We start from the raw sequence: 27488 nt of genomic DNA, 5'->3' as shown, positions 1-27488 counted from the left end.
ACAGGCACACAGGCTAAGCCCACTGAGCCACACGCTGCCCCTATAATATTTCTGTCATTATAAAAATGGCTGACTGGGAAATTCACTACCTCCTGCCCATACTATTCATTAAAATTACCAAGCTTTTAGAAAGACTGATACAAATGGAAAACAAAGTTGCATATATCTAATGTAAAGAATTAATGTTGACCTTGGCAAACAACAAAAATCTACTCAAACCGCTAGAAAGTCCTTCAATACCAAGATATGAATCCAGAGAATTAAACCTCAACCAGCAATTTCTGGGGAACACACGGGAAATTCGTAACCCACATCAGCACCAAGAAAAAAAGGTCAATTAAAATAAAATAAAACCAGGAAGAAAAGGCATCATGCAAACTGGAGACCTCAAATACGAAAAGTTAAACGAGCTGCAGAATCATCCAACTGACAGACATCAGTAAGCATGATATCCATAAAGGAAGAGCTGGGCTCAACTCCAGCAGTCATGAGAAAACAGTAGTGCTCGCTTATGGACCGGAGGTGGGGGGGAGGGCACGCGGGCATCATTACTATTAGAAATACTATGATAAACATAGTAAACATATTTACAAATAATTTAATGCAAACCGATACATTTTTACTAATAAATGTCTGAATTATATCCGCGTTTTGGAAATAAAAAGTTATATCCAGGGACACCGCTAGAGATTTTGGGCCTGAAGCCCCGAATCCATACCAATCCGATGTTCAAAATACCTGTCACTCAGGGGCCGTTGGGATCGTCCTAACACCCCCATCCCCTTTTTAGGGCACCCTTGTTATGTTTGACTTGGCCACGTGAATGTTCCGCGATCCACGTGGAATGAAATGAAAACCTGCATGTAAAGTCATCTGCCCTGCAAGTTCTGGACTAAAATAATCCCCTATACACATAAACAAACAATCTACTGTCCCGGTCATCCATCTAGCGACAGCGCAATACCGGAAGTAGGCGTGCCGACCACCGCCGAGGGACCGCCTCTAATTATGCAATGTGGAGAGCGAGCCAATGAAGAGAGAGATATGTAAATGAGTTCATCCTGGACTGGGGAGAGGCCGCGTTGCTAAGCGCTTCACTATCTCTGCGCGCGGGGAGGAAAGTGCTACAAGGACTGGAGTGATAAATAAATGGAAGAAACCTACATGGAAAGACTTGTTAGCGAGAGAACTACGAGTGAGCCCCGGGGAAAGTGACAGGTATGTACCGCTGGTTGTAATGTTGTGAAGGCTGCAGATTGCTTACTCACTGCGTGTCGCGATATGAGGTCAATCGTACAGATAGCGCCGTTCACCATATAAACGGTATACTTCTTTATAGTGATGTGCAATTTGGGATTAATATAATATAAAATAAGAATAACATGGCAGCGTGACGCAGGTCGATCGGATTTCCGGCTTTCAATGGTGAAATGTTTTGTCCAGGTTTTAAAGCATCCTGTCTGGCGGCTTAGCTGGTCGCCATTTATTGTCTGGGCGTTTTTCACCTGCTTTTTAAATCGGAAATGTTATAGGTATCTGTTTAGCCGGTTTATCACTTACGAGCGTATCTTCTCAAAATGCTCTAGACGGCACTATTTTGCTGACTGACTGCGCCTTTCTGCCATAGCGGCTGTTTTTCCACCGGCCGCAGTCTGTACCCCCAGCAGGCAGGTGCATCCCGCGGGTTTCTCTCCGGTATATTACACCCTCTGTGCTGTGTGACTGTGACACTGGCTCGCTGTGTTTAGATCGGTCGATGTGACTTCAGTCTCACCGAAAGTCCACACTAAGTGGGAGGCGTTTACATTTTTATTATCCATCCATTTTCTGTAACCGCGCGTCCTATTCGGGGTTGCGGGGGTCCGGAGCTTTTCCCGGAAGCAACGGGCACAAGGCGGGGAATAACCCTGGACGGGGGGCCAGCCCATAATAATAATAATAATAATAATAATAATAATAATAATAATAATAATAATGAAATTAGTAGTTTTTATGTTATTGTGTTATTTCATGTGTAATACAGATGCTGCCTTTGTTTGTGGTTTATCGGCTTGTTTTGTATGGCGTTAAATTAGTGCCAAAACTCACGCGCATAAAAACCCGCCTCCAAAGTGTCACAATTCCTCCTATCCAGCGAGTGCTGTGCAGACGCGAGCGCGTAGATAGGGTCCAGCGAACGCGAGCGCGTAGAGAGCATGGATTTTCTGCTCGCGAGCGCATACACGCGCGTAGTTTTTATGCGCGTGAGTTTTGGCACTAATTTAACGCTATAGTTTTGGATCCTGCGGCACACAAGAAATCATTTAGTTGAAATCGATACTTTATAGGCTGACAGACCGTAAACTTTATCACTAAATGCTATACACAGTGACCTTTTGATGCTACAGAATAACAGCACGTTTGTATTTTGCCAGACATTTTTTAGGATCATTTTGTGCCGTTTTCCTTTGGAACGGCAAGTTATAGGAGACCCTTTCCCTTAGTAAAGGTGTACAGGTGGAAGCTATTTACGGAAGATATTTGTATTTATTTCAGTATTATTCTTGGAAATGGCGAAAAATATATTTATGATTTTTACACTAAAGTCTGCATGGTCAGTTCATATCCTGCATTTGAGTGTTATGCTGGCTAGTCATTGGGAAATTTAGTGTAGTTCCACAGCGTTTTTAGGAAAGGTACATAAAAGAGCATTTTCCTTGTCAATTTTCATATCTTTTCAGCATTTTGCAGTGGCTTCAATCCTTCATGTGTTTGTATTTTCTTTTTAATTAGTCCTTTATTCATGTCATTGATACACCATAGAGACAGTGATTAGTGCATTTTGAATTTAAATGGTATGTTACTGGCTCCTAAAAAGTTCAAATAAAGCATTAAATTAAGATATGAAGTCAGCTTTGGTTATGAGTGTCATGCGACTACATTTTAGCACATTACATATTGCCACGTGACTGCCAGGCACGTCAGACAACACCTAGTGGTATTATATATCCTGCTAGTATTATATATAAAATTCAGTGTATCATGTTGAAACTGTGGTAATTGATACCACAAATGTGTTAAGTACATGTTTAACTGCACGTAGTTGAACTCTTTGTAGAAAGTGGCCATTCTGCTACAGTGAGGGAGCCTTTGCAGGCTGGGTCCACCTGTGTTCTGTATTATAAAAATAGAGCTTGGTATAGTGACTACAGGCAAACCCAAACACCAGGTGTATGTAGCCGCTCTGCTCAACATGCGCATGTAAGCAGCCTGGGAGGTGTTTCTAACCCTGCTGCTGTCTGTCAGCTGGTATTATGGGATGTTGAGTGCACTAGAACCAGAGGTGTCAGAGATTCTTCATTTTATTTTTTTTCTCCCTAGAATTTGCTACATCACTGTGACACCGCAGATTGCTGGAAGGGTTAGTTTCATTTTTCACAAGCTAAAAGATACCAGCAAGGTAAGCCGAGCTGTTTCATTACAGAAATTGGACAACATTTCTGTCATCCTCTGGATGAAACTCAGTGTCTTGCCCCCTTCACACAGCTGCGTTCTGCGTTTCATCTCTTTCCTGCTCTCACTCAGATCCACCATGAGTGCCCACGAGGCAGAGGTCCAGACTCTGGCCCCAGAGATGCCGGCCATGTTCGATGGGATGAAGTTGGCCGCTGTGGCCACAGTGCTCTATATCATCGTGCGCTGCCTGAACCTGAAGAGCCCCACCGCTCCGCCCGCCATCAACTACCAGGACACGCCGCTGAGTCGCTTCCTGCTCAAGTCCTGTCCCTTGCTCACCAAGGAGTAAGTACTGCCTGCGTGCTTCATTTCCAAATTAGCAGCACGGCGTTAGCTTGGAACTGTGGCGCTGTAGGGTTTTCTGGACACTTCCACTCCCCGGATTAGCGCCGTAATGCTTCTGGCCCTGAATGCTCGCGTTTTAATACTCGCTCCTTCACAGGATTAGCAGTGTAGCTCTCTTTAATAATCACGCTGGGTTTCTGGGCCCTTCCACCACACGCTTTAGCTCTGTGGGCAATGCTGTCCCCAGGCTTGGCAGCACAGTCCCTGCAATCCCCAGTGCAGATGGCTTGTCTCTCTTGAAGCTGTCTGTCGCCTTCCATGTGACTGCTAATGATTCTGTCTGGCTTTGCTCACCTGTGTTATATAACTGGAAGCTTTCTAGCAGGACCCCAGGTGGGGACTGCGGGTTTATTCCTTGGGGGGTTTTCTGCGTTGCTGAGCTAGCTGTGTGTTGCTAAGTGCTCTGCTCTAAAACGGCTGCTTCACGGTCACCTTCTCAGACCAGAATATCCCAGGTTGACAGGCTAGAAGTGAAAACCTAGAACAGTATCTATCATTTATAAACATCTGGCAGTAGATATGTCTAGTATGAGATTTTAGCCTTGTTCTGTATCTAACTGTGTTTCCCTACTCCACTGGTTCGGAGGTGCTACAAAATATACTGGTCTGTTGTAACCACTGGCAGACTACAGCTAGGGAAGGTTAGGGATCTGTGCCCATTAAGGTTGTGGATTTTGAACCCCGTGGTTGGCAGTAATCACATGACCATTGGACCCTCGAGAATGGCCCTGTTTCAAGAGCACTGGATGCTGGCAGACTCTAAAAATAATCAGCTCTTACCTGTATATATGTATGCTAGTGTCTCTCATTGAGATTAAGATGGGATACTTAAAAATTACCCATCATCCCCATGGGGATGATTAAACTACCTCTATTTTACCAGTGCTTTAGATGCCGAAGTCCCCTGCGGAACAGCACCGCTCCCATACACACCCTGTCTTGTGCGTAAAACATCTATCTTTAGTGTGCTGTTGGAATACTATTTCTCAGAAGCCTCTGGAATCCGGGTTCACCTGGGAACCTCTTAAGAACTTATTTAAAGAGCTGATTACATTGTTGTAATCTCTGTCACTAAACAGAATTAGAATCTCTGGTTGGTTCTTTCTGTGTTTTAAGGCTGATCCTTAATTTGTGCAATGAGTCATGTTCTGGATATAGTTGTCATTCTTATCTTAGTGCCCAGACTGGTGGCTTAATTCTGGGAGGGTAAAGTGTGTAACTACAGGGTTTAACAGTGCTCTAATCTCCAGATATCTAGAGTCCAAACCAAGATGAGTGACAATGTTTATTGTTATATATTTGAAATGGTTGACATTGAGCCTTAGAATAGGGTTGTTTGAGTGTGTTATCTGCTGGATTGCAGTTGTTCTAAGACGAGTTAGGAATCTTAGGAATCTTATTGGCTGCCTTGCTAGTACAGCTCAGGAACTGGTGGCTGAAGCTCGCTTCAGAATGAGAGGTAGTGCAGCCTCAGCTGATGTGCCTTAACACAAGGCACCGTGATGGTTGGGGACACACAGATACACAGATGGTTGACCCTTTGGTTTAGATGTATGGGTGTGAACGAGAAGAGCAGGGTTATTGTTACTGGAGCAAGACTCAAGGGCTGGATGGGAAAACAGGCAGGGCGTAGTGGCTGCAGTGGTTCAACATGTCTCCTCTGCTGGGCCCCTGACCTGCGGCATCCACCCCTCAGCAGTCTTCTCCTCCCTTCCCCTCCAAGTGAGAGCTTGTGGGAGCAGCAGGGGGGGGGGCGCAAGGCCTTGGTTCCACCTCACCACTCCACCACTCCATGCTGTCCTTCTCCCGTACTTGCACATTTTGTGCCATTTACGCTAAAGCGAGACTGTACTCCTACTCGATTAGCGTGATGAAGCTGTGATGGAACCACACGAAGCGGTTTTCCGTGGGCAGGCATGAGCCGCATAGCAAAAACGTTTATGCTGCCAGCCCACTAGCAAGGTCACCATCAAGGATTTCGAGCACCAGAACCAGGCTCAGGGTCATGCTTAGCCGCACTGTCCACATTAGAATGCCCCACCACGATCTCCCCTGAAAGGAAACGTATCCTCCAGTGTAGACAGGATCTTTTAGCCCGTTCCTGTACACAGCGTAAACTGTTTGGCCATTATGATCGCACCTGCTGTTTTAGTAGAACAACTGACCCGGAAATTTATGGTTACATCAAAGAAGCAAAACTGACACATAACAACTTTGAAGGGCTTTTTCATTTGATACGCCTGTCCGTGTGTCCTTCTAGAGCAGGGCTGGGCAGTCATATTACCAAGGGCCGTGTGTTTGCAGGGTTTTGGGATAACCTGTAGGTCAGCTGTTCAAACCCAGGTGTGAGGACTCTTCAGCCAATCAGTCCTCTAATTGGTAATGTAATTGGGGAAGTTGCGGCGAAAACCCACATACCCGACGGCCCTTTCTAGATAAGATTACACACCCCTGTTTCTAGAATATACTGTTTTTCCTGCTTCCCTCATCACTCAGATGATGTTACAGCACCTTTCTCAGGTCACTTTTTAAAAGGGCTTAATTGTCTGTATTGTTTGTTTATTATTGCCAATAATTTGCCTAAATGCCTCTGTTTTTATCATAGGTATGTCCCCCCCCTTCTCTGGGGTAAAAGTGGCCACTTACAGACAGCCCTGTATGGGAAGCTTGGTCGGGTCAGTTCTCCACATCCTCACGGTCACCGCAAGTTTCTGCCCATGCTGGATGGGGCCACTGCCACCTTCGACCTTTTCGAACCACTGGGGGATCACCAAACTGGATGTATGAAAAATGTTTTTCATTTAACTAGTACGATTTTATATACTCTATTATATTTAAGGTTGTTTAGCCCAGATTTTCTGGTAAAGTATGTGTCGGTCTAGCTGACTCACGTCTATTTTAAATCGATGCCTCTCTGGCATGAAAATGTTCCACCTTGTCATGTTTTCCACCTTGTCGCATCTGGCGTAAGTAACTCGGGAAATTCCGTTCTGTAATCCTAGACAACCTAATGTGTCTTTCCAGATGATGTCACCATGGTTATATGTCCTGGAATTGGAAACCACAGTGAGAAGCATTACATCCGCACCTTTGTGGATTACTCACAGAAGCAGGGCTATAGGTGTGCTGTCCTGAACCACCTGGGAGCCCTGCCTGACATCGAGCTCACCTCCCCTCGCATGTTCACGTACGGTGAGCATATCAGCCTGCCATATTTCATGTACTTCATTTAAATGTATCACCGTCAGCAGAACTGTTCCCGGTAGTTTGCTTGCCCGTAAGTGGCCCTTAGATACTGTTGACTGATTCCTTGTACTGACTCAGATGTGCTTGGCAGCTTTACTTTTTCATTCCTGTACCCCAATTTGGTACCAATTAAACAGTGTGCGTGCCTTCAATTTGTAAATACCTAATGCACATTAAATGGGGAGTAAGAATCTCACTCTCCTGGGCAATGTGTCAGGGCAATGTTTGTGTAGATGGATGTTAAAGTTGTTGGAAATTAAGTTACTCTTTTGGCATGGAGTAAAACATTTATATGTAGATAAGTGACTCACTGTAGAATTGGTTTGTACTAGTAGGAGTTTGACAGCTGACTGTCGTTTCAGGCTGTACGTGGGAGTTCTCAGCCATGGTGGGCTACATTAAAAAGGCCTACCCCCACACCCGACTTATAGTGGTGGGCTTCAGCCTGGGGGGCAACATTGTGTGCAAGTTCCTGGGGGAAAACCCAAGCAACCAGGAGAGGGTGCTGTGCTGCGTCAGCGTGTGCCAGGGCTATAGCGCCCTCAGGTGAGCCGCCCGGCGCTGGCAGGGGAGCCTGGAATCGGACTTATGTGTGTTGGGTGCCTCCTGGACCGAAGGGTCAGGTGGCCATTTTTCTTCACCTGTAGCATTCGATTACAACGTCATCGTAGATTTTTGTACGAGATTCGTTTTGTCCGCTTTTCCATCCGAAGCGAAATTCTCTAAAGAGCCTCTTGTGGCCACGGAAGAGAATGCAGGCTGTCACCTCAGCTGCTGAGTGTTCCGTCTCTTTGTGTGGCTCAGGGCCCAGGAGACCTTCCTCCAGTGGGACCACTTCAGGAGGTTCTACAACTTCCTTATGGCAGATAACATGAAGAAGATCATCCTGTCGCACAGGTAGCGTCCCAGCCGCCACGGGCCTGTATCTGTGTGGTGCTGTTCATTTAAAATGCAGAAGAGATGTACTGTGATCCTCAGTTAAACGTGAATAAATGTCCATCTCCCATGCGTCTTCCAGGAAGAGCTTATTTGGCGGGAACTCCAAGATGGTGGACCTCAGTCGGCTGTTTACGGCCACCTCCCTGATGCAGATCGACGACAACATCATGAGGTAACGCCTCCTAGCGTCCCTCTGCATGTGGCATCTTATGATTTCTTCTAGCTTGACAAAAACTGCTTTTTATGGCACTTCTAACGTTTCCTTTTCATTTCGTTTTCCTAGAAAGTTCCACGGGCATAGCTCACTGAAGGAGTATTACGAGAAGGAGAGCTGCGTGCATTACGTCCATAATGTAAGTCGGCCTTTTTCTCGTTCTCTGACCGTATGCTGCACTTGAAGCCTCATTCTCTGGCAGTCATTTACACAGGATTGTAAATAGAACGAATATTCGATACGAGTAACGAGTACCTACTTCAGTATCTGCTTGAAATGATCGGTTTGATCTGTCAGATGTCAGTTGTTGAACACTTATTTTAGAAACCAGAAATGCAGTGGTATGATGGTAACCAGGCATTTGGCCTGCCCTGTTTCAGGTCAATGTTCCCCTCCTGCTAGTAAATTCTGAAGATGACCCCCTGGTTCACCAATCACTGTTGACCATCCCGCACACACTCTCAGGTAATGTGGTGTCATTGGCGGATCTTGAAGACCCAGGCCCACCCAGATTGACAGCTGGGCCCACCCTTTCAGATTAATGGAAATAAATATTTTTTCTAATACATTTTATTAAAATTTTCACTATTGAATGTGAATTGTTTTATCTTGGGAATTATTAGAATTATGTATTAATTAATACATTATAATTATTGTTATATGTGTAATGTATTACAAACTGAACCTTATTAAGGTTAAGTTTTTTTAATATTGCACCATGGTCAGTATAACTGAATGTCTGAGCTCCCTCTAGTGGTGCTCTTTAGGTAGGACACCGCAGTCATGGCTGTATTGTTGTTGCGGTCACCATATCGTAAATATCTAAGCCTATTTAAGAAAACGTGCGGCGATGAGCTTCTCACAAGCCCACCCAGATTTAATCCCGGCCCAACCATCAGCCACTTTCTGTATCTGCCGCCGTGTGGCATCATGTTGAGGACCTTTCGCTGTTGATGCCAGGTGGTTCTGGTTGCTGAGACAGCAGCTGTCATGGCTGTGTACTGAAGCATCACTGAATCGCGCCATACTGCCTCGCTCACATCCCCACTGGCCACAGAGCCCTGTTTACGGTCTTGTCTCAGTCACTGAATCTCAGATTTCAGGGCTGAAGGAAATATTTTTTTTACTTTTTTAATTATGCTTCAAACTCTCTTTCCCAGTCGAGACTGAGACCCACCATGTTCTGGAGGAACTGGTGCTGTACAGTGTGATACTGGAAATGTGGCTTTCTGAAGCTGGCCTCCACCATATATGCAACCGCAACAAACTCGGACGTGACTCATTCTAAAAACAGAGGATAGAATCATTAGTAGCAAGACTTCTGCCTGTTTTCCCCATGTTGACTCTTGTGACACTTTCCACCCTCACAGATAAGAAGTCCAACGTGATGTTTGTCCTGACACTGCACGGGGGCCACCTGGGCTTCTTTGAGGGGGCCGTACTCTTTCCGCAGCCCCTCACCTGGATGGATAAGGTCATCGTGAGCTACGCCAACGCAATCTGCCAATGGGAGCGAAACAAAACGCCATGCCAGAGCAGGGACAGCTGCCCGGAGGAGACTGAGGAGAAGGTTTAACACGCAGTCCTCCTCACTCCTCCACACTGCTCCTGTGTCCCACTCACACCATGGACTTCTCTCAAGATAAAGCCAATCCACTTCACTGATCACCAGGAGCGGCTCCTCTCTTCTGGGACCCTTGCACTTACTCTCAACTGCTAGTGTTCCCTGAGTAATCTGGAGAAGGATACCTATGGTGTGTCCATCTGAAATCGTGGTAAACAGAATGAAGGAAGTGTCTGGCTTTGTCTTTTTCACTGTTATACCTCCAGGTTTTTGCCCCCGCCCCCTTTTCCCAAAGAAAGTCGAGCAATGTTGGGATTTCAGGGTTAGGACTCTGGTCCCCTGAGACTTGCACCTACTGAGCCCCCCGTCCTCTTACCTTCTCTACAAGGCCGAAGATATGCGGTACACCATGGACGTACACTCTGGGTAAAATGCTCCTCCGTTGTAAACGTTGACGTAAACATTGACGTAAATGTTAAATGAATGAAGCAGTGTTGACTAGCACGTGAGAACATATTCAGGTGATGTTTCGACTTCCTGCTTGTTCCAGCGTGTTGAGATGCATATACTTCTTCCACAGTTCGGTCCAGGCCTCAGCTGCCTTCTCTGAACGGTTATCTCTTCTCTTGATGGGCCTTATCTCAGGAGTGCTCACTGAAATGGTGGTGAGAAGTAACTGTGGAAGATCACGTCCGGACCACCAGTAAGAAACGCGGCTCTCTTAGAGGCCCAATACTCCTCCATTTCCTCAAAGCAACCATGTCTTCACTTGAGGCCAAATGACAGCTTACCTGTATAATTCCTCGGCACTTTACACCGTCAGTCCTCGTCTCCTCGTGAAGTGGGCATTTCTGCTTTGGAAGCCATTCTCTAGCTGAGCAAGGCTCGATCCATGACCAAAAGAAGAGCCTCAGAACTTTAGCCCTGAGTTTCTGCAAGCCCCTGGTCTGCCCTGCATGGTGACGAGCTCCTGGTATACTCAGATGTATGATCTGTACTGTACTTTTGGAAGCCCTGAGTGCCTGTATATCCCTGTTTGAGCTCTAAGTGAGTGCAGACCTCTGGTCCATGCTGCATTGTGAAGATCTCAGTGTCTTTAGATGAAAAAGTAATGCTGATATGCCGTGTGACCCCTGCCTGGTAGTGTTTATATATTAGTGTTCAGTAAGTGATGTTTCGAAGCCCAGCCTGGCTGTGTGACCATGTGTCTCAAATGGAGTACAATGAGAATGAGGAGCACTGGATGACCTAAAGGGGCTTCCCAGAATTCCCCTCTGTTTGGTTACCATTTCTAGCTTTAGCTTGTCATTCCCATCATCCATTGTGTACATGTTCACTTTCTCAATGCGGTGTGTTCCAAACCTCGGCATTCCACGCTCCAGTCTGTGCCAGTGCGGTACTCAAGCCAAAGTCCATGGCGTGTTCTCGGCTCTCGGCTGAATCACGGGAGGGCGTCTTTCTGTGCTGCGGGTTGTTTTTTTTTTAGGCAGTGGGTTCCATCTTCTCTTGGAGAAGATCCACAGCCAGACAGCTACATCATTAGAAGGAATTCCTGGGAAACCAGAGCATGGTGCTCTTTCTTTTTTATCCCCACCATTTCTTAGTTTCCAGTTGTGGGGTAAACGTAAATCCCCCTGCTATATACTCCCAGTGTAGACCAGATAAACTTTCTGTGATGTTACTACATCAGTTCTCTTTCAGTCCTGCCCACCTGTATGTGATTGAGCTTTTACAGGGTTCAATGAATCGTTGTGGCCTGTGTCAACTTTAACTTGGTTTACCATCATGAGTTTGCCCTGTAACTGGAGATGGTAAGATTTCCTGCTCAGCCAATGATGTTAGTAAAACTTAGTGTGAATCTTATTACATATGACAGTTTAGAATTATTTTGAATCCTTGGTGAGTTGTGAGGGAAATCAGGCTTTTCTAGCTGTTACACCCTTTTTCTGGGCATCTTCCTAAGCAGCAACTGAACGACAGCCCTATGTACCTTTAGTAATGGCTCCCTCTGCTGGTTAGGAGACTCGTGTTCCATAATGTCACAGATATGGAGAATTCCCTCTGCTGCTTATACAGGTGTAGAAAGCTCCCCCTGCTGGCCAGCCTCACTCACAGAAGTACAGAGAGGGAGCAAAAGCATCACCTACATGAGAGTGGAACAGCCCTTCATCAACAAAGACTACCTGCATAAGCTGACGGAAGACCAGGACTCAGCATTGCACAATCTCCACTAGCCTATTATAGGCTTTAACACCAAAGTGTCATCTTATAGCATTGAAATGCCAATAGAGTCATTGTACTGCAAGTAGAAAAGTCCAATCTGCTAACCAAAAGGCTGACAGATGGAATTGGACCACTGCTGCAGAAAGAGCTGGAAAAAAAAACTTTTTGAGATGCAGTGAGATCGGCCTGCTTCACCAGGCCCTGCTCAGATACTTATTGCTTTTCTAGACTTTCCACATTGTTGCAGGTTCTGAATGGTTCTCTGCATTAGACAAGGCCAAATGTAATTAAACAAAGTAATTGGTATAATTATTATTTTGTATCTTTTTTGTTAAGGTTTTTAAATTGATTTATTGAATGTATGTAGAGTCAGTGTGAGTATGACTGTACATGCACTTGTCTGGTGTTTGTTTTGGACCTTCGGTTAATCCTCAGTGAATGGTAACGAGGGGCCAAACACAAGACAAAGAACAAAGGGCAGTGGTCCATATATGGGGGGGGGGGGTCGCAGGGGGGTGGGAAGGTGTCACTGTGAAGCCTCCAGAACATATCAGATGTGTAATAGATGACTAAGAATGAGTGACAGTTAGTTATGACTTAAAGCTGTTTAAATCCTTGTTGTTGTTGTTACTATTATTATTGTTATTATAATTATTCATTTTCAGTGGGGGTGGAAGGCCCTTTACATCGTGTGTAATTTCATCACACTGTTGTCCATTAGGGTTAGCCGATTGACTCGATGTGATTGTGACACATTACAAATCATCAGTGTCACTGGTAACAAAGAAAAAAAAATGGCCAGGTTTTTAAAGGGAAAGAACTGGGCTGTCAGCCTCTGGGAATTTCCGCCCTCTGTCTTTTTGCTTTCAGTATCCTGTCCGACTTGACTTGCTTTGATGAAGAACCCACCGGTGTGTAAGTACAGAAGGCTTCACTCGCTCACTTGTAAAAATGTAACTTGACGTTCTGTTGTAGGTGCATTGCAGCTCACTTGTGTATTTTTGTTGAACAGAATGTTTTGGTGTGTGTTGTGAGTATTAAAAGTACAGTTCTGTTGAATAAATTATTTTTTTGTAAACAGTTCTGTCCTACTTGTCCTGTGATTTATGGCCATAATCTTTGTCTTGTTTCTTGTTCCTGTTACTTTTGCCAGTGCACAGTAACTGTGTGTCACTTGGATCAAATTACCGGTATGACCTTTCTCTCCTCACTTGCCCCATCTTGTCCAATAGCTTTTATTGTTAATATAATTAAACAAATACACCACAATGTACTTACATTAAAACTAACAAATAATGCTCCCCACAGTATCAGTGACATTACCTGCATTGCACACTACATTGGTACCACATATAAAATCAGTACGCAAATAGAATTAGGTGTGATACTTTATGTAATGCCCATACTTAACGGAAAGGAGTGACCCTCCCTGTCCTGCTAACCCATGTACATCCAGCCTGGCCAAGCACATTAAAAAGGCTGAAGTCTCAGTCCAATCAGTGGTATTCCGTCTTATATATAGGTTTATAGAACCAAGGTGTCATCAAACGCAGCACAGACATACCACCTAGTATGGTCATATTAACATATTAGCATGGCCTCATGATCAGAGTCACTGTTTACGGCTTAACCAGGCTTTAGGAGCTGGATTTGTTTTCAGGATTACATTGTTCTGAGCTGAAGGTCCTCACCTTCAGGGTATATATATGTATAACTGTTGTGCACAATTAAGATGTTGGCTCTGTGGGCTAAACTTCTGTGCCTGTGATTAGAAGGTTGCTGGTCCAAGCCTGAATCTTGACCAAGGTCCTTAACCCCCAACTCTGTAGATGCTGCAATGGGTTAAGGCTGAGCCTGGTGTGATTATGGAGATTATGAGTCACCATATTTCATGAGAATATCCAAGCTCACCCTTCCTTGTGGTTTCTGCCAGCTGTACACAGGGAAGTGGTGATGGGTGGGGTTGGCAAGATGAAGGAACTGGCCTGGACTCACTCTCTCTCTCTCTGCTTTTTGTTTTTTAACACGGGTTCTTCTATTCTTTAAAATATCCTCTATGAAAATAAGCTTATAGGTATATTCTTTGACTATCCAGTATATGCAATGTGGGACCAAGGTCAGGAGTCAAGAGTTAAAGGGCAGTGTCCTCAGAATCGAAGAGCAGCCTTGCTGTGGCCTTGCCATCGTAGCTGGGCGCCTGCCCGTCAAACTCAGCAGGAAGGATCTCAACATCAAACTCCTTGAAGTAGTCTTCCAGATCATCCCCATGAACATGGACCTTGAAACATGAGGGGTGGAGTCAGGAAAACTGTACTGGTCAAAGCCGCCCAAAGCCTCACCCCAACCACATGGTCTTCTCTCTGCTTACCCTATCCAGCAGCTTGCTCTTCATGAAAGGCTTTGCTCCGTTGTAGGTGGTGGTGAAGTACCAGGGCTGGTGGATGAAATGAACAGTCTTGAAACGGGCAGGGAACGAGTCCTGTTCACACCACAGAAAGAGAGGTAGTCGGTCATCTTGGAAAACGCCAACAAACTCCCTCTGTGAACAGCTACGAGGGGCTTTACAGTCACCTGCAACATGTCCACCATCTTCCTGAGGTCTGTGGGCTTGATGCCTGCGGCCTGTTGCATGGTGAAGCCCTTGAAGTTCTCAATCATGCAGAAGCCGTTGATCTGGGTTTCCTCATTCTCCAGCAGCTTCTCCAGGATGACACAATAGGCACGCAAGATCTGGGCATGTGCAGTCGACCAGGTGAGTCAACTTGATGAATCACCTTTTATTAATATTATTAACACTCAGCAGAGATAGTTTCTTTATTAATTATGATTCTGCTCATTTAAAAGCTGAATATAGAAATAAGGTCACGCTGGTTTTTTGCCATAATAATAGTTATTTCTAATTTAAATTAAATATCATTTTAAATAAGTTCGATCTCCACACAGATTGAATTAATCAAATTAAAATAATTAATTAGAGACTAGTCAGAGTAGGGGAAAACTCTTTTTTAAATCTCATCATCAGCTTGTTTCCGTAAGGACTACATAAGCAATTTTGGACCATGGATGGATGGATTATGGATAGATGGATCATAGACACCAGCAATGGCTGTTACAACCTTTTCACTGAATCTATTCAGTGTACTTAGATTAAAACATATCAAAGTAGTCCAATATAAACAGCAATAAATGACACACTGTCAGTGACATAATCAGAAGTACTAAGACCAAATACAGACACACTCACAGTGCCCTTAAAGGCACAGTTACCTCATCAAAGGTGATCTCCTCATAGTCCCAGTTCTCGATGTTGAACAGCAGCACCACTCGGCCGTGCTTGTCCCTGCTGGGCAGGATGCTGGGATAACCGGCCTCGATGGTAGTACGCACAGCCTCGGGGGTCAGGTTCTCAAAGAGCTCAGGGTACTGCTGTCTGAAACGCACATAGCCTGCAAGGACAGGGACAGGGGGCACATCCACGACTGACAACGGCTGCTCTTACACCGCACCCTGTACGGAGCCAGATATGCATGGCTGCCTCTTTTGGGGCCAAGGGAACTGGTGTAAATGAACTTTCTAATACTGCCTGCACACTCTGAGGTTAATTCAAATGTGTTAATTTCTCCCTCCGTTCCATGACACTTTTTCCATGTACAACTGAACAGCAAACTCACTCAGTCCACAGGATACATTTTCTAAAAAATAATGAAGGTAAAATACTAAAAATGCCCTTCCTCATCCTCCTCTGTGTTGCTCCCAGACCGAATGTAAAGCTCATCAGCTGTTTTCTTCAGTTGTAACTGCACTAAGGCCCAGTCCATTAGCTTCCCAGAGCATTTCTCACGGTAGGGAAACACAGCGATGCCATTGTCTTAGCTTTCGGCCCCAATTAGCCCCAGAGAGAGCGCCCTCAGATACACCCCACCTTATGTTTGGCCTGGATCCACCATGCATGCTCCAAGTCTCGGCACTTCCAGGCCGTGACCCAAACACTCCGGTGCTCACTGCCCATCCTGTGTGAGAATCCCACGCCTCCCCACTCTCTCCCCCACTCTGCTGAAGCAGCTCGATCTTTTGCATACAAAGGATCCTTTTGTCATAACTCCTATAAAGCCTTAGACTCTGTTGGACAACCCAATTAACAGACTAGAGGAGACAGATGAGAGGCAGATGAGAGGCAGACGGGACGCGACATAACGCGGCCTGTCAAATGAGTTGTTAGGGGTGGGACAGGAGCCCATTTTCAGAGCACAATCAGTACCATTCACTTAGAGTCACCACACTCCCCCTAGCCCCCCTCCCTTACCTTTCATGAGCTCGTAGGCACGGCCCACATCGTACTTCCGTGCCCGAACGAATCTCAGCAACACTGTGTCAGACTGCTCGCCGAATCGGCTCTGCACGCCCCACGCCACCTCATCCTCGTCGGCCCTCTCCCCGATGGTAGCACGCAGCTCCTTTACAGCCAGTGCTCGCTTCTCATCCGTCTCGTTTAACTCATCCTTTGCCTTGCAAGGGCACAGAAGGAAGTTAGTGAGTGAAGGCTAATGGGTTAGCCGCTAACGGGTGGTGGCTAATAATTGGTGGCTAACAAGAGATAGCTAATGATCAGTGGCTAACAGGTGGCTGCTGTGGGGAGACAGCTAATAGGTGGTGGCTAACAGGTGGTGGCTAACAGGTAGTGGTAAATGGGTGGTGGCTAATAATTGGTGGCTAACAAGAGATAGCTAATGGTCAGTGGCTAACAGGTGACTGCTATGGGGAGACAGCTAATAGGTGGTGGCTGACGAAAGACAGATAGCAAGTGGCAGCTTATGGATGGTGGCTAATGAGAAACAGCTAGTAGGTGGCAGCTACAGTTAACAGATGGCATTAACGAGAGATAGACACTGGTTGGCAGCTAATAGGTGGGGCTAATGCAAAGCCTGGCCAGGCAAGGATTCCTACCTTCTGCACTGTGTGATCTGGTAACTTCTTGCAGGGCCCAAACACCGGTCCGTGGTCCTTGACTGTGAGGTGCTCTAGCTTGGCTCTCAGAGTCTGCTCCTCCTCCGATACCAGCCGGAAAGTCCCACTCTGGGTGCAGACAGACAGATGGACAGATAGAACAGTTTAACAATGCAAATATGTCAGCATTAAGACAAACAAATTGTGAATCCACACATAATAGGTAGCATTGAGAGCCCAGTAATTCTGCTTGACATTAACGTATTATAAAATTAAGGGGAGCCACAGTTAAACTGAGAATTGTGCTTGCTTACCACAGCAGTCATCTTCTGAGACCCCGAGGAACTTCACACACACTGGAGACCGACAGGGGATCTGGGTCCTTCCCTCTGAAGAATCGACTTGTCTGTCAATAGCATGTCCTGTTACTATTACACATTAAAGCAAGAGAGAGAGAGAGAAAGAGAAACAGAGGAAACAGAAACAGGCCTGGAAACATGAGGGCCATTTCCATCATCAGTGAGAACGTCCTGCAGCTCAACATCAGCAAGACAAAGGAGATGGTGGTGGACTTCTAACATGACAAAGAGCCCCTCAAACCAGTAACCATCCAGGGGGAGGAAGAGAAGGTGGTGCAGACCTACAAAGCCCTGGGGCTCCACCTGGGCTGGGCAGACAGCACAGCGGCGCTTTATAAGAAAGGCCAGAGCAGACTCTGCTTTCTGAGGAGGCTCTGTGGTTTTTGATGTGTGTAGTGGGATGCTGAGGATGTTTCACTGGGTCATACAGGGAACTCGAGGCGGTTACGGAGAAGAGGATGGTGTCAAAGTTGAAAAACATCATGAACAATTCTGCCCATCCACTCCAGGGGGCGCTGTCTTGGAGCATCTTTAGCCACTGGTTCAGTCCACTAGTCACGTTACTGAGGATCCTTCCTACCTGCTGACATCAGGCACCACAGCCCCTCTGACACCTGGCGCTGCACGGTGAGCCCTGATTGCTGGCTCTATAAAATGAGCCCTGAGCCCCTGATTGCTGGTGCTACACGGTGAGCCCTGATTTCCGGGCACTACACGGTGAGCCCTGATTGCTGGCGCTATACGGTGAGCCCTGATTGCTGGCGCTACACGGTGAGCCCTGATTCCTGGCGCTACACGGTGAGCCCTGATTCCTGGCGCTATAAGGTGAGCCCTGATTGCTGGCGCTACACGGTGAGCCCTGATTGCTGGCGCTACACGGTGAGCCCTGATTCCTGGCGCTATAAGGTGAGCCCTGATTCCTGGCGCTACACGGTGAGCCCTGATTCCTGGTGCTATATGGTGAGCCCTGATTCCTGGTGATATACGGTGAGCCCTGATTGCTGGCGCTACACAGTGAGCCCTGATTGCTGGCGCTACACGGTGAGCCCTGATTCCTGGCGCTATACGGTGAGCCCTGATTCCTGGTGATATACGGTGAGCCCTGATTCCTGGTGATATACGGTGAGCCCTGATTCCTGGTGATATACGGTGAGCCCTGATTCCTGGTGATATACGGTGAGCCCTGATTCCTGGCGCTACACGGTGAGCCCTGATTGCTGGCGCTACACGGTGAGCCCTGATTCCTGGCGCTATACGGTGAGCCTTGATTGCTGCTTATTTTCCAAGCAGCTCACCTGAGCCATTACCACCTGTGGCCCAGCACAGGAAGCAGCACCAGTAAACTACATCTCACCTCCCCATACATTCAGTAAGCTGTGCATGCTTTCTTTTTTGTACTGGGATGTTCTCCCAATAAGGTGTTGAGCATATGTAACATGACTGATTGCGTACTACACCTTCAGGAAACAAAAAGTCACTACGGCTGTACCCTCAAGGGTCTGCCAGTTCTACCCTAGCTGTAGGTAAATGTACCTTTTAAGTTACAGAAATGGATTCTGAGGATAATTTTGTACAATTGGGAGTACATTCATGTTGCTTGTACTTTGGGGAACAAAACTGTACCATGGCTGTATTCTATTTTCTGGAAGTGTATTAATTCATTACATTTCATACATTATGCAGTTTTACAATTAAGACATTGGCATGGCTGATTAAATAGTTCTGAGCAAGATGTTTGCAAGTGGGATTTGCCCAGAAAGTCTGCCACTGTATTCCTAAAAATCATAGCCAATTAAGAGTTATCTGAGGAGAACAGCTAACAGAAAGGACTGAGGAATTGGCATTAGATGTTACAAAGCATATTGTACTTTCCATTTTTAAAAGATGATGAAAGAGCTCATTTTTTAAAGTTTGAGTTTATTTCTAGACCTGCTGATGTAATCAAGTTCACATTTTTTGTGCCAGAAAACTACAGCTGAAGCCTGATTGCTGATATTTCCTGCCTGGGCTGACCTACCTTGGTGCCGGGATGCAGGTGCTGTCTCGTCTGCGGAAATGATGAGCAGAATGAGAGTGATCACCACGGAGTCGGCGGATGGAGGACCAGAGAGCAAGCTGTGAGTGCAGGAGCACTTTGCAGTGATATATGCCTCTCACGGTGGATTACTATAAATAATCAGCATGAAGAAGGGGGAGGGAGGAGCAAGATGGGAGGGGGCAGGAGCAGTCCTGTCTGGGAGCCAATGAGAAAGGGTCAAGGGGCAAAAGGGGGTGGGAGGGGCTTTAGGAAGGGAAAAGGGGGAGGGGGTAGAATGTCCAAAGGGGAGAAATATAATGATTCCCTCTATCTGCTCTTTCCACATCAATTAAGATGAGGTTTTTCTCTCTGTAGAATGGACCTGTGGATTAATTGAGTTGATGCTTGGACTTCGGGGCCTGGGACTGACCTAGAAAGGGAGGATATGTACAGTGTAGGGGTGAGGGGTCCCTGATGTACAGTGTAGGGGTGAGGGGTCCCTGATGTACAGTGTAAGGATGAAGGGTCCCTGGTGTACCGTGTAGGGGTGAGGGGTCCCTCATGTACAGTGTAGGGGTGAGGGGTCCCTGATGTACAGTGTAAGGATGAGGGGTCCCTGATGTACAGTGTAGGGGTGAGGGGTCCCTGGTGTACAGTGTAAGGATGAGGGGTCCCTAATGTACCATGTAAGGATGAGGGGTCCCTAATGTACCGTGTAGGGGTGAGGGGTCCCTGATGTACAGTGTAGGGGTGAGGGGTCCCTAATGTACAGTGTAGGGGTGAGGGGTTCCTAATGTACAGTGTAGCGGTGAGGGGTCGCTGACGTACAATGTAAGGATGAAGGGTCCCTAATGTACAGTGTAAGGATGAGGGGTTCCTGATGTACAGTGTAGCGGTGAGGGGTTTCTGTTATGGTCCCGAGTTTAATTCATTATAAATCACTGCAGAGTATGATGAAAAAAACAGAAGAGTCCCAAATACCAACACATAATTAAAACTGGCTAGAATCAGAAACAACTATTGCTTGATTGGCAACAATCAAATTATTTGTAGCCTAATCTACCATCGGACACGTTTATAAGCCACTGTACCCTTCATGATAGGTGACCTATGGCAAAGTCCTCTATAATGCTATGGCTTTTAGGCCTATTAATGCTTATTGCTGGGATTGCACAGGGTTGGTAATAAGGTCTGACTGCAGCCTCTGGTGACCCCGTTGCATGCTAGTGCAATTATTGCGATTATCTGCTGGTCATTTACTTGTTCAAATGAACATTAAGAATGGAGGCAGTCTGGAGTAAAACAAAATCCTCCTACATTCTCATCTGCCTGGAGAAAAGGTTTAAAGGTCAATTTTGTTTTTAAATCTATTTCAATCTCACACCACAGCTTACTTGCAAAACACCGTGTGTAGATATTACGAACATTGAGTATCTCACCATTTATCCTGGTCGAGGTCACAGGGGGCCCTGAAGCAGGTTGCAATAGCACCCCCTAAAGGCCATAAAACAGTATAGCACCTACCCTTCTGCCATAGCTGCCTGCCTCATTTACCAGACACAGTTAGACATAAGCCACTGTAGCTTTGCTTAACTCTGTGGCTTGTCTGTGGCATTTAGTCTAAGTGGTTATACACCAATAACTACTAAATTATGCTAAAAGAGCATAACAAATGTTACAAACACCTTACGGGTGAAATAAGCTTGGTTTGACAATTTGTGAAATATACCCTCTACAGGTGCTGTGTAACACAGGCACACCAACATCAACAAATCACCTTTTGGTTTGGGCCTTTATTCGATTTGTCCAAATGTACAATAAAAAAAAAAACAGTGGTACCAAAGGGCAGAAAACAAAATTAAAGGAAATTAAAGAATAAAAATAAACAAATAACCCCCCACAAAACAAAACAAAAAAAATCTGGAAAGGGCCTCAAAGTGCGACTGTCTAAGAGACAGAAGAAAAGGGAACTGATCTCTGACAGACTGCGGTCCCGTCGGAGCCGCTGACGGCTACATTCTGGCCCTCACAGTGGTCCCGGAGCAGCTCGCATGGAACGGGGGACACCAGTGTGACTTGGATCGGGCTGTTCTGCAGGACACTAATAATTGCAAATCTCTCCTCCTCCTCCACGCTCCCCTTCCACAGCTGTTTCAAACGGCCATCTACAACTCTGTCTTCTTCTTCTTCTTCTTGGACTTCTTCTCATCTTCCTCGACTACAGGAGGATTGCGGGCCTCCTTCTTCAGATAGGAGATGAAGTCGGCGACTTCACGGCCACCCTGTGGACAGAGCAGCGGTCAGACCGTAAGGAGGGCATGCCATTAGAGGGCCGAATGCACCTTATGCGGCACCAAAACTGCCGGCACACAGACCTCATATCTCTTTGGATTCTGCTTCTGTCCAGCGGGAGAAAAGTATATTGTGGGGAACCTGAAACACGAGCAAAAGGCAAATCAGGTAGCGTGTAGACATGAGTCACACGTGAGCTTAGACAGCAGCACATCTTTAAGCACTCGTTTAACCCAAAAGAACAAGCGAGCGAACAGATGCAATGCAGTAAGAATCACAGCTCAATGACACAGACGACCAGCTCAAGTTCCTTACCCTCTGACTTCATAAGGTGATGGCACGTCATTGGCAGTAGCATCCATCTTGGCTATGACAATATTGGGGTCCTGGGAAAGCTGTGACAAGTGGGGGACAGGGGGTAATTTAACAATTGAAAGGTTTACCCTACAAATCCATACATCATCTATACCTGCCTGTCCTATGCAGGGCTTTGGGGGTCTGGAGGGAATATCCCAGGATGGGGCACCAACTTACAGCAGAGCATACACAAACCACTCATGCAAACATTCACGCCTACAGGCACCTGGCAATTACAATTTACCTTAATGTATTTCTGGACTGTGGGCATGAACCAGAGAAAACCCCACAATGATACAGGGAGAACATGCAAACTCCACAATCGTAGACCTGGGGTATAGACTCGACTCCTGGTTTCAGAGGTGAGAGACAACCTTGCGAACCTCTCCCTTGATTTCTCTCAGTCACACATTCCTGAAGTCCTTCCCTTTCTCCCATATTGCCTGGCTAATAGTTAAATTTGGAAGGCTAGATGTTTCTTCACTATCGCTACACCTGCTCATGTTTTCTTCATTTCAGTAGGCTTACCTTCTCACCCAGCTCCTTATACTTGGGCTCCAGACTCTTGCAGTGACCACACCAGGGTGCGTAGAACTCAATTAGGACATCTTTGTCATCAGCATTCACGATTTGGTCAAAATTCTCGGCCACCAGAACCTACAGCGAGCAGTGCGGAAGAGTTAGAGAGGAGGCCAAGGAACCGCTTTTGCATTAGACCTTCTCCTAGGCAGACTCTATAATACTGTCCCAGTTTACCTTTACTGGTCCATCATTGCTTTCAGGGATTGGCTCAGATTTGAGGTACCTCTTCAGATTTCCATCAAAGTAATCCTGCAGAAACCGCTCCAGCGCTTTCCCATCACGTCTGCCAAAGGAGTATCAGCACACATCATTTAACTCTCTGGGACCAAGTATCTATTCTCTATTCTCCATTCGAGAAGCGAGCATTTTGTACAAACCAGTCTGGCTTTCATTTTAGTCAAACAACTGAATATACACTCAAACAAATCAATAATGGAGAGAAAAAAAAATCGTAAGAAACCCACGAGAACTCCTCCTGCATGACGTATTTATCTCCTTTGGTGGTCCGGATGCCCACCACAGGAACCTCCCCAGTGCTGGAATCCAGCCCCAACTCCGATAAGTCATGGCTGAAGCTGTTCTTGTTGGCCACAGCGAAGTTCAGCTTCTTCCCCTGGTCCAGGAAGCTCTTGGCCACCTTCATCACTCTACAGAAAGAGGAAGTGATGACCCTCATTGATCCTCAAAGCATGTGTCTCATTTCTGAAACCAAACACCAATCAGTACCTGTTTCTCCAGTAGTTGGAGCCTTTGGGGTTCTTCTCATAATCAACATCATAGTAGGCCACCATCAGGTCTTTCCCCTTCAGCTGGTCCTTGTTGTCATCAGTCAGGTGGGGGCAAATTCCGAAACTGGAATTGGGAAAACGCAAAGAGTCCCGTCAACGGCGATGCACCAACTGTGTCAGCACAAGCTGCACTGTTACAGTAGTTAGGTTTCGTGCCCTCACAGCTTAGGGAGAAAATGCTCACATGTTATCCTGGATGAACTTCTTGATTTTGGAGCTGGCAAACTTTTCCTCGTTATAGGGTACGTCGCTCTCCTCAAATTTACTGCTGAGGTGCTTTGGGCGGAAGAGAATGACACCCCTGAAAACAAAACACACTTTTCATTAAGAGTTCAGTCTACAGAGATTCGCAGAGAATCTGGGCACTAAACAGGGTATACCACTGCCTGAAACTCAATTATACATGATGTCAGAATTGCATACATTATGTTATATAGCATATAGTTCCAGCAAATTAGATTTATCAGTCCTAAGTGCTCTGCATAAAAGACAACGTCAGCTAGTTAAATATGATCTATCTAGCTTCAAGTCAGTAATTTATGTAAAGGATCGTACAATATAGCAAGATCTTATACTACAGCAAACAGGCTATGTTAACATCAAACTAGCATCTGTCCCTACAGGTTATTATGCTATGCTGCATTTTAAGCAGTTAGATATCGAACATAATTCGCTGCGCAGGAAGTTTGTTTAATGTGCTTGAGCAGGTGAACAGAAGAAGGTTGAAACAACTCCAACATTCACAGACTTCTCATAGTATCCATTTGCCATCTTAATTTTTTTGTTTACTGCAGAGAGCAATAAGTTTGATCACAGAATAAATGCATTTAAGAGCTGCGTGCTCATGTGTTTTTTGTTACTATTAGTCAAAGCAGCACCCTCTCAAAATCCGTAACGAATCGCATCCATACTGATCCCCCCCCCCCCCCCCAGCCAATACACTCCTCACACGCAGTGCTCCACCCCTCTAGTGCGCATTTTTTATAATGATAAAGCCAAAGTGCACAGCAATCGGGGGCCGATATGTCCTTTATGAATGTAGAATGTATTACCCTTCTCCCTGTAACTGAATGAATCAGAGCGATCATAATGCAAAGCTTGGCAATATTAGGGAATGTGCTGGAGTGAAGTAAAGCTTAATTTATTAAAATTAGAGTAACAATTAAAACGAATTTGAGATAAAGGTCTCCTGAAAATAAGTGGCTTCATAATTTATATAACACTAAATTTTTGGCACTGGTATCGTTGGAATATTTCTATCTTGATACTTAAAGTGGTATCAGTATCGAGGTTATAATTTTGGTTTTGTGACAACACTACTCCCCCAAGCGTTTCCCTCCTCAGAAGTTGGGGTGTCCAGTCACACAGTACGTGGAGGAACCTACTCGGCATCGACGTTGTTTTTCTTCAGCAGCTCCTCATTGTTGGTGTGTGCAAAGCGATAGGACTCCCTCAGGGCCCCAGCAGCCTTCAGGAACTCCGCCTGGGCAGGACTAGCGGAGTCCAAGAAGAAGCCTGGGGGGGGGGGAGGGGCAAAGTCATGAACTTGAGCTGGTCGTCTGTGTCTAGGAACCCCCGGACACTAGAATGAACATTGGTCCGCCAGGCAATACTTGCATTTACCAGACATGGTTGCTTCAAATAAACACAGATTCTTCAGACAGTTTTGCACAACACCCCTTACTTAGTTTCCAGAAATGCAAGGAAGGAAAAAGCCTTTTCAGGATTCCTCAACACGCACCCACAACACTGGCATCGCGATCATTGACATAATTCTCGAACTCCGCCACCGTCTTGATCTCCACAGAGGCCGGGCCGGCTTGCTTCTTCAGATGGCTCACAATTCCATCTGGAGGAAAGAAGGGAGCAGTTCTCAGAACAGGCCAACCACGAGCCAAAGACCAGGGCAGACTACAGTGTTACACGTGTTGAAGTCCTTCGTTTTAAGTACCTGCAGTTCTGGGACCGTCATAAGCCCCGGAATCATCTCCATCCCTGAAGATCTTCAGCGTGGGATATCCGCTGACACCATACTTACCGCACACGTTGGCACTGGCTGTGCAGTCCACCTGAGGGAAGCGCACAGGCTCATGGTTATTCCCAGGGCATTTTTTGAACAGCCAGTTGATGACAGCAGGACCAACTCCGACACACTGTTCTGTACCTTAGCCAGCGGGACAATCCCTTTAAGACGTGTCGCTGCAGCCTCATACTCCGGGGCAAGCCGTTTACAGTGACCACACCTATAGGAAAGGCAAACATTCACCACACATCAGTTTACACAGTAAAGTGTGACAAAGCACACACCAGTTACTGAATTAATATCCGTCATATGTGGACTGGTATGTGCACCAGGTCTGGTGAATGGACTCCGGACTTAAGGTGCCAAATCACAAGTAGCACACTACTACTAAAACCAGTGACTTTGTATGCAACAGGAATTCTAGAAAATAAACTTATTTCGGTACCTTCTCAATTCAAAGTCCCCTTTTCAAACATGGTTCTCGTTTATGCTGTCTTTTACAGTTAAGTAATCTATTAGGTACATCTGCTTTTAAATTGAGCAGCACTGTATTAAAAGCAGTGAAGTCCGCACAACATAATGGTACTAAATGTTAAGTAGTTTTATTTCAAAATGAATCTCTAAATTAAAAATGATATTTAAGTACACATTGCGCCACTGGTTTGTTGCCGCTATTGCAGACGAAGTGTTTCCAACCAATCAAATAGGGACACCAAAATCCAGCCATCCAATCAGAGCATGACAACAGATGAGACGCCAAACCCCTCTACTTCCTTAGCAACATTCATCCGCTTTAAATAATTTGAAAACCATCTGAGAACATTTGCAGCATCTGAGCCTGCAAAAAGTTACATTAAAGAGAACTACACACCAGTTCGTCTAGAAAAACGAAATCGAAATACCTGCTAGGTAGCTCGCTATGGAGCTAATTTACTCCAAACATGAGTTTCTACGGATAGCAGTTCTGCGATTACTGCAGAATCATTCCTCATTTCAAAGTTAAAACTGGAACTAGATGCCTAGCCAGCAAATTTGCACCCTTTAAATGAAAATACACAACCAGTGCACTCGTTAATGTTGAATATTTTAAGTGTAGAAATTCAATGCCAGTAACGAAGTAACACTTAGTTCAGCATTACAACGAAAAGGACAGCAGACAATCTACTCATTCCAACAATGACAATACGACTGCCGCTTCTAGAGAAGGAAACGAAAGTCCTTCCATGCCTCGGGATAGCGAGCAAACGGGAAATGGGAATGGACACTGACACAGCTATACCTCTTCGACTGCCGAATAAAGCAAGATTACTCACCACGGTGCAAAGAACTCCACAAGGATAAGTTCGTGGTCTGAGATTTTGCTTTCAAAATCGTCATCGGTAAATTCTAGCACATCACTGGCCTGGACAGCCCCAAGAAGAACTACTGAGAGAAGCAATTTAAACATCGCTCTACGGAATGGTGTCACGCCACACGGATCTAACTACGGCGAACAAGCTAAAGATATCAAACGCTGCTGCACTCGCTGACTTACTCCTCCGCCCTATCTGAGTAACGTAAACCGGGCTCAGGCCCCGAACAGCACACAACGCCGCTGTAAGGAAGAGGGAAGCCTGCGCACCCAGGAGGATGTTCTTGACTGGGGCCTCCCAAAGTAACCACAGTGTGGCAGCTCGCCATTGGTCCGTACGAGCGTCATGCTCGGCGAGGCAGCCAATCACAGCAGCGCTCACACGAATTCCCCGTGAAAATCCTTGTTAGAGCGAAAACGACAAAGGAGTCGTGGAGCTGTGATGGTGTTGCGTAGCCGTTGCGCTCTGCAGTCGTGCATGGGAATGCTGTCTCCCGGTACTCCCCAGGGGATGGCTTAGTGTCAATACTGATACTTATGGTATGTCACATTATAATATCTACACTGATAATTATGGTAAACCAGTATGTACTCTGGTACTGTTACATCCTCAACACTGAACACATGGGAAAGATGAGCCAAATTCTCCTGAATAAATGGAACCTACATGCATCCTACAAAACAATCATATTCATAATGGTTATCGGGCACGTTTTTTTCCCCCAATCCATCTCTTCGCTAGCATTTAG

General features: G+C 45.9%; 3 protein-coding genes across 7 annotated transcripts; 1 reads left to right on the top strand and 2 right to left on the bottom strand.

The window, feature by feature from the left end:
- Positions 1–1066: 1066 nt before the first annotated feature.
- LOC111836483 (monoacylglycerol lipase ABHD2-like) lies at positions 1067–13106 on the top strand. 5 transcript variants are annotated; one of them, XR_002836444.2, is made up of 12 exons: positions 1067–1218; positions 3361–3439; positions 3565–3780; positions 6446–6621; positions 6865–7032; positions 7449–7632; positions 7891–7983; positions 8105–8197; positions 8309–8378; positions 8620–8704; positions 9610–10229; positions 11880–13106. XR_002836444.2 is itself a non-coding variant. In XM_023797796.2 (11 exons), exons 3-11 carry the CDS (start codon positions 3572–3574, stop codon positions 9813–9815), a joined length of 1284 nt encoding a protein of 427 aa, XP_023653564.1. In that variant the 5' UTR covers positions 1067–1218; positions 3361–3439; positions 3565–3571; the 3' UTR covers positions 9816–13106. The 5 variants fall into 5 exon arrangements, 2 of the variants coding, with proteins under 2 accessions (XP_023653564.1, XP_072554364.1); XR_002836442.2 differs by having other exon boundaries at positions 10384–13106; XR_002836443.2 differs by having other exon boundaries at positions 9610–10506.
- Positions 13107–13365: 259 nt separating this feature from the next.
- On the bottom strand, positions 13366–17378 carry LOC111836484 (retinaldehyde-binding protein 1-like). The gene is made up of 7 exons (XM_023797798.2): positions 17285–17378; positions 16971–17099; positions 16330–16531; positions 15294–15472; positions 14598–14756; positions 14395–14505; positions 13366–14304 (listed from the first exon to the last, which is right to left on the bottom strand). Exons 1-7 carry the CDS (start codon positions 17294–17296, stop codon positions 14158–14160), a joined length of 939 nt encoding a protein of 312 aa, XP_023653566.1. The 5' UTR covers positions 17297–17378; the 3' UTR covers positions 13366–14157.
- Positions 17379–21119: 3741 nt separating this feature from the next.
- Positions 21120–27031, bottom strand: LOC111836475 (protein disulfide-isomerase A3-like). Its single transcript, XM_023797773.2, has 13 exons — positions 26702–27031; positions 25530–25608; positions 25317–25434; positions 25107–25214; positions 24751–24880; positions 23550–23666; positions 23304–23429; positions 23042–23224; positions 22752–22860; positions 22524–22652; positions 21954–22033; positions 21722–21779; positions 21120–21628 (listed from the first exon to the last, which is right to left on the bottom strand). The coding sequence occupies exons 1-13, from the start codon at positions 26833–26835 to the stop codon at positions 21512–21514; spliced, it is 1488 nt and encodes a 495-aa protein (XP_023653541.1). The 5' UTR covers positions 26836–27031; the 3' UTR covers positions 21120–21511.
- Between the last annotated feature and the right edge of the window lie 457 nt (positions 27032–27488).

Source organism: Paramormyrops kingsleyae, chromosome 13 (assembly GCF_048594095.1).
Source record: "Paramormyrops kingsleyae isolate MSU_618 chromosome 13, PKINGS_0.4, whole genome shotgun sequence".
Classification (NCBI taxonomy): domain Eukaryota; kingdom Metazoa; phylum Chordata; class Actinopteri; order Osteoglossiformes; family Mormyridae; genus Paramormyrops; species Paramormyrops kingsleyae.
This window is presented reverse-complemented; position numbering and strand designations above follow the sequence as displayed.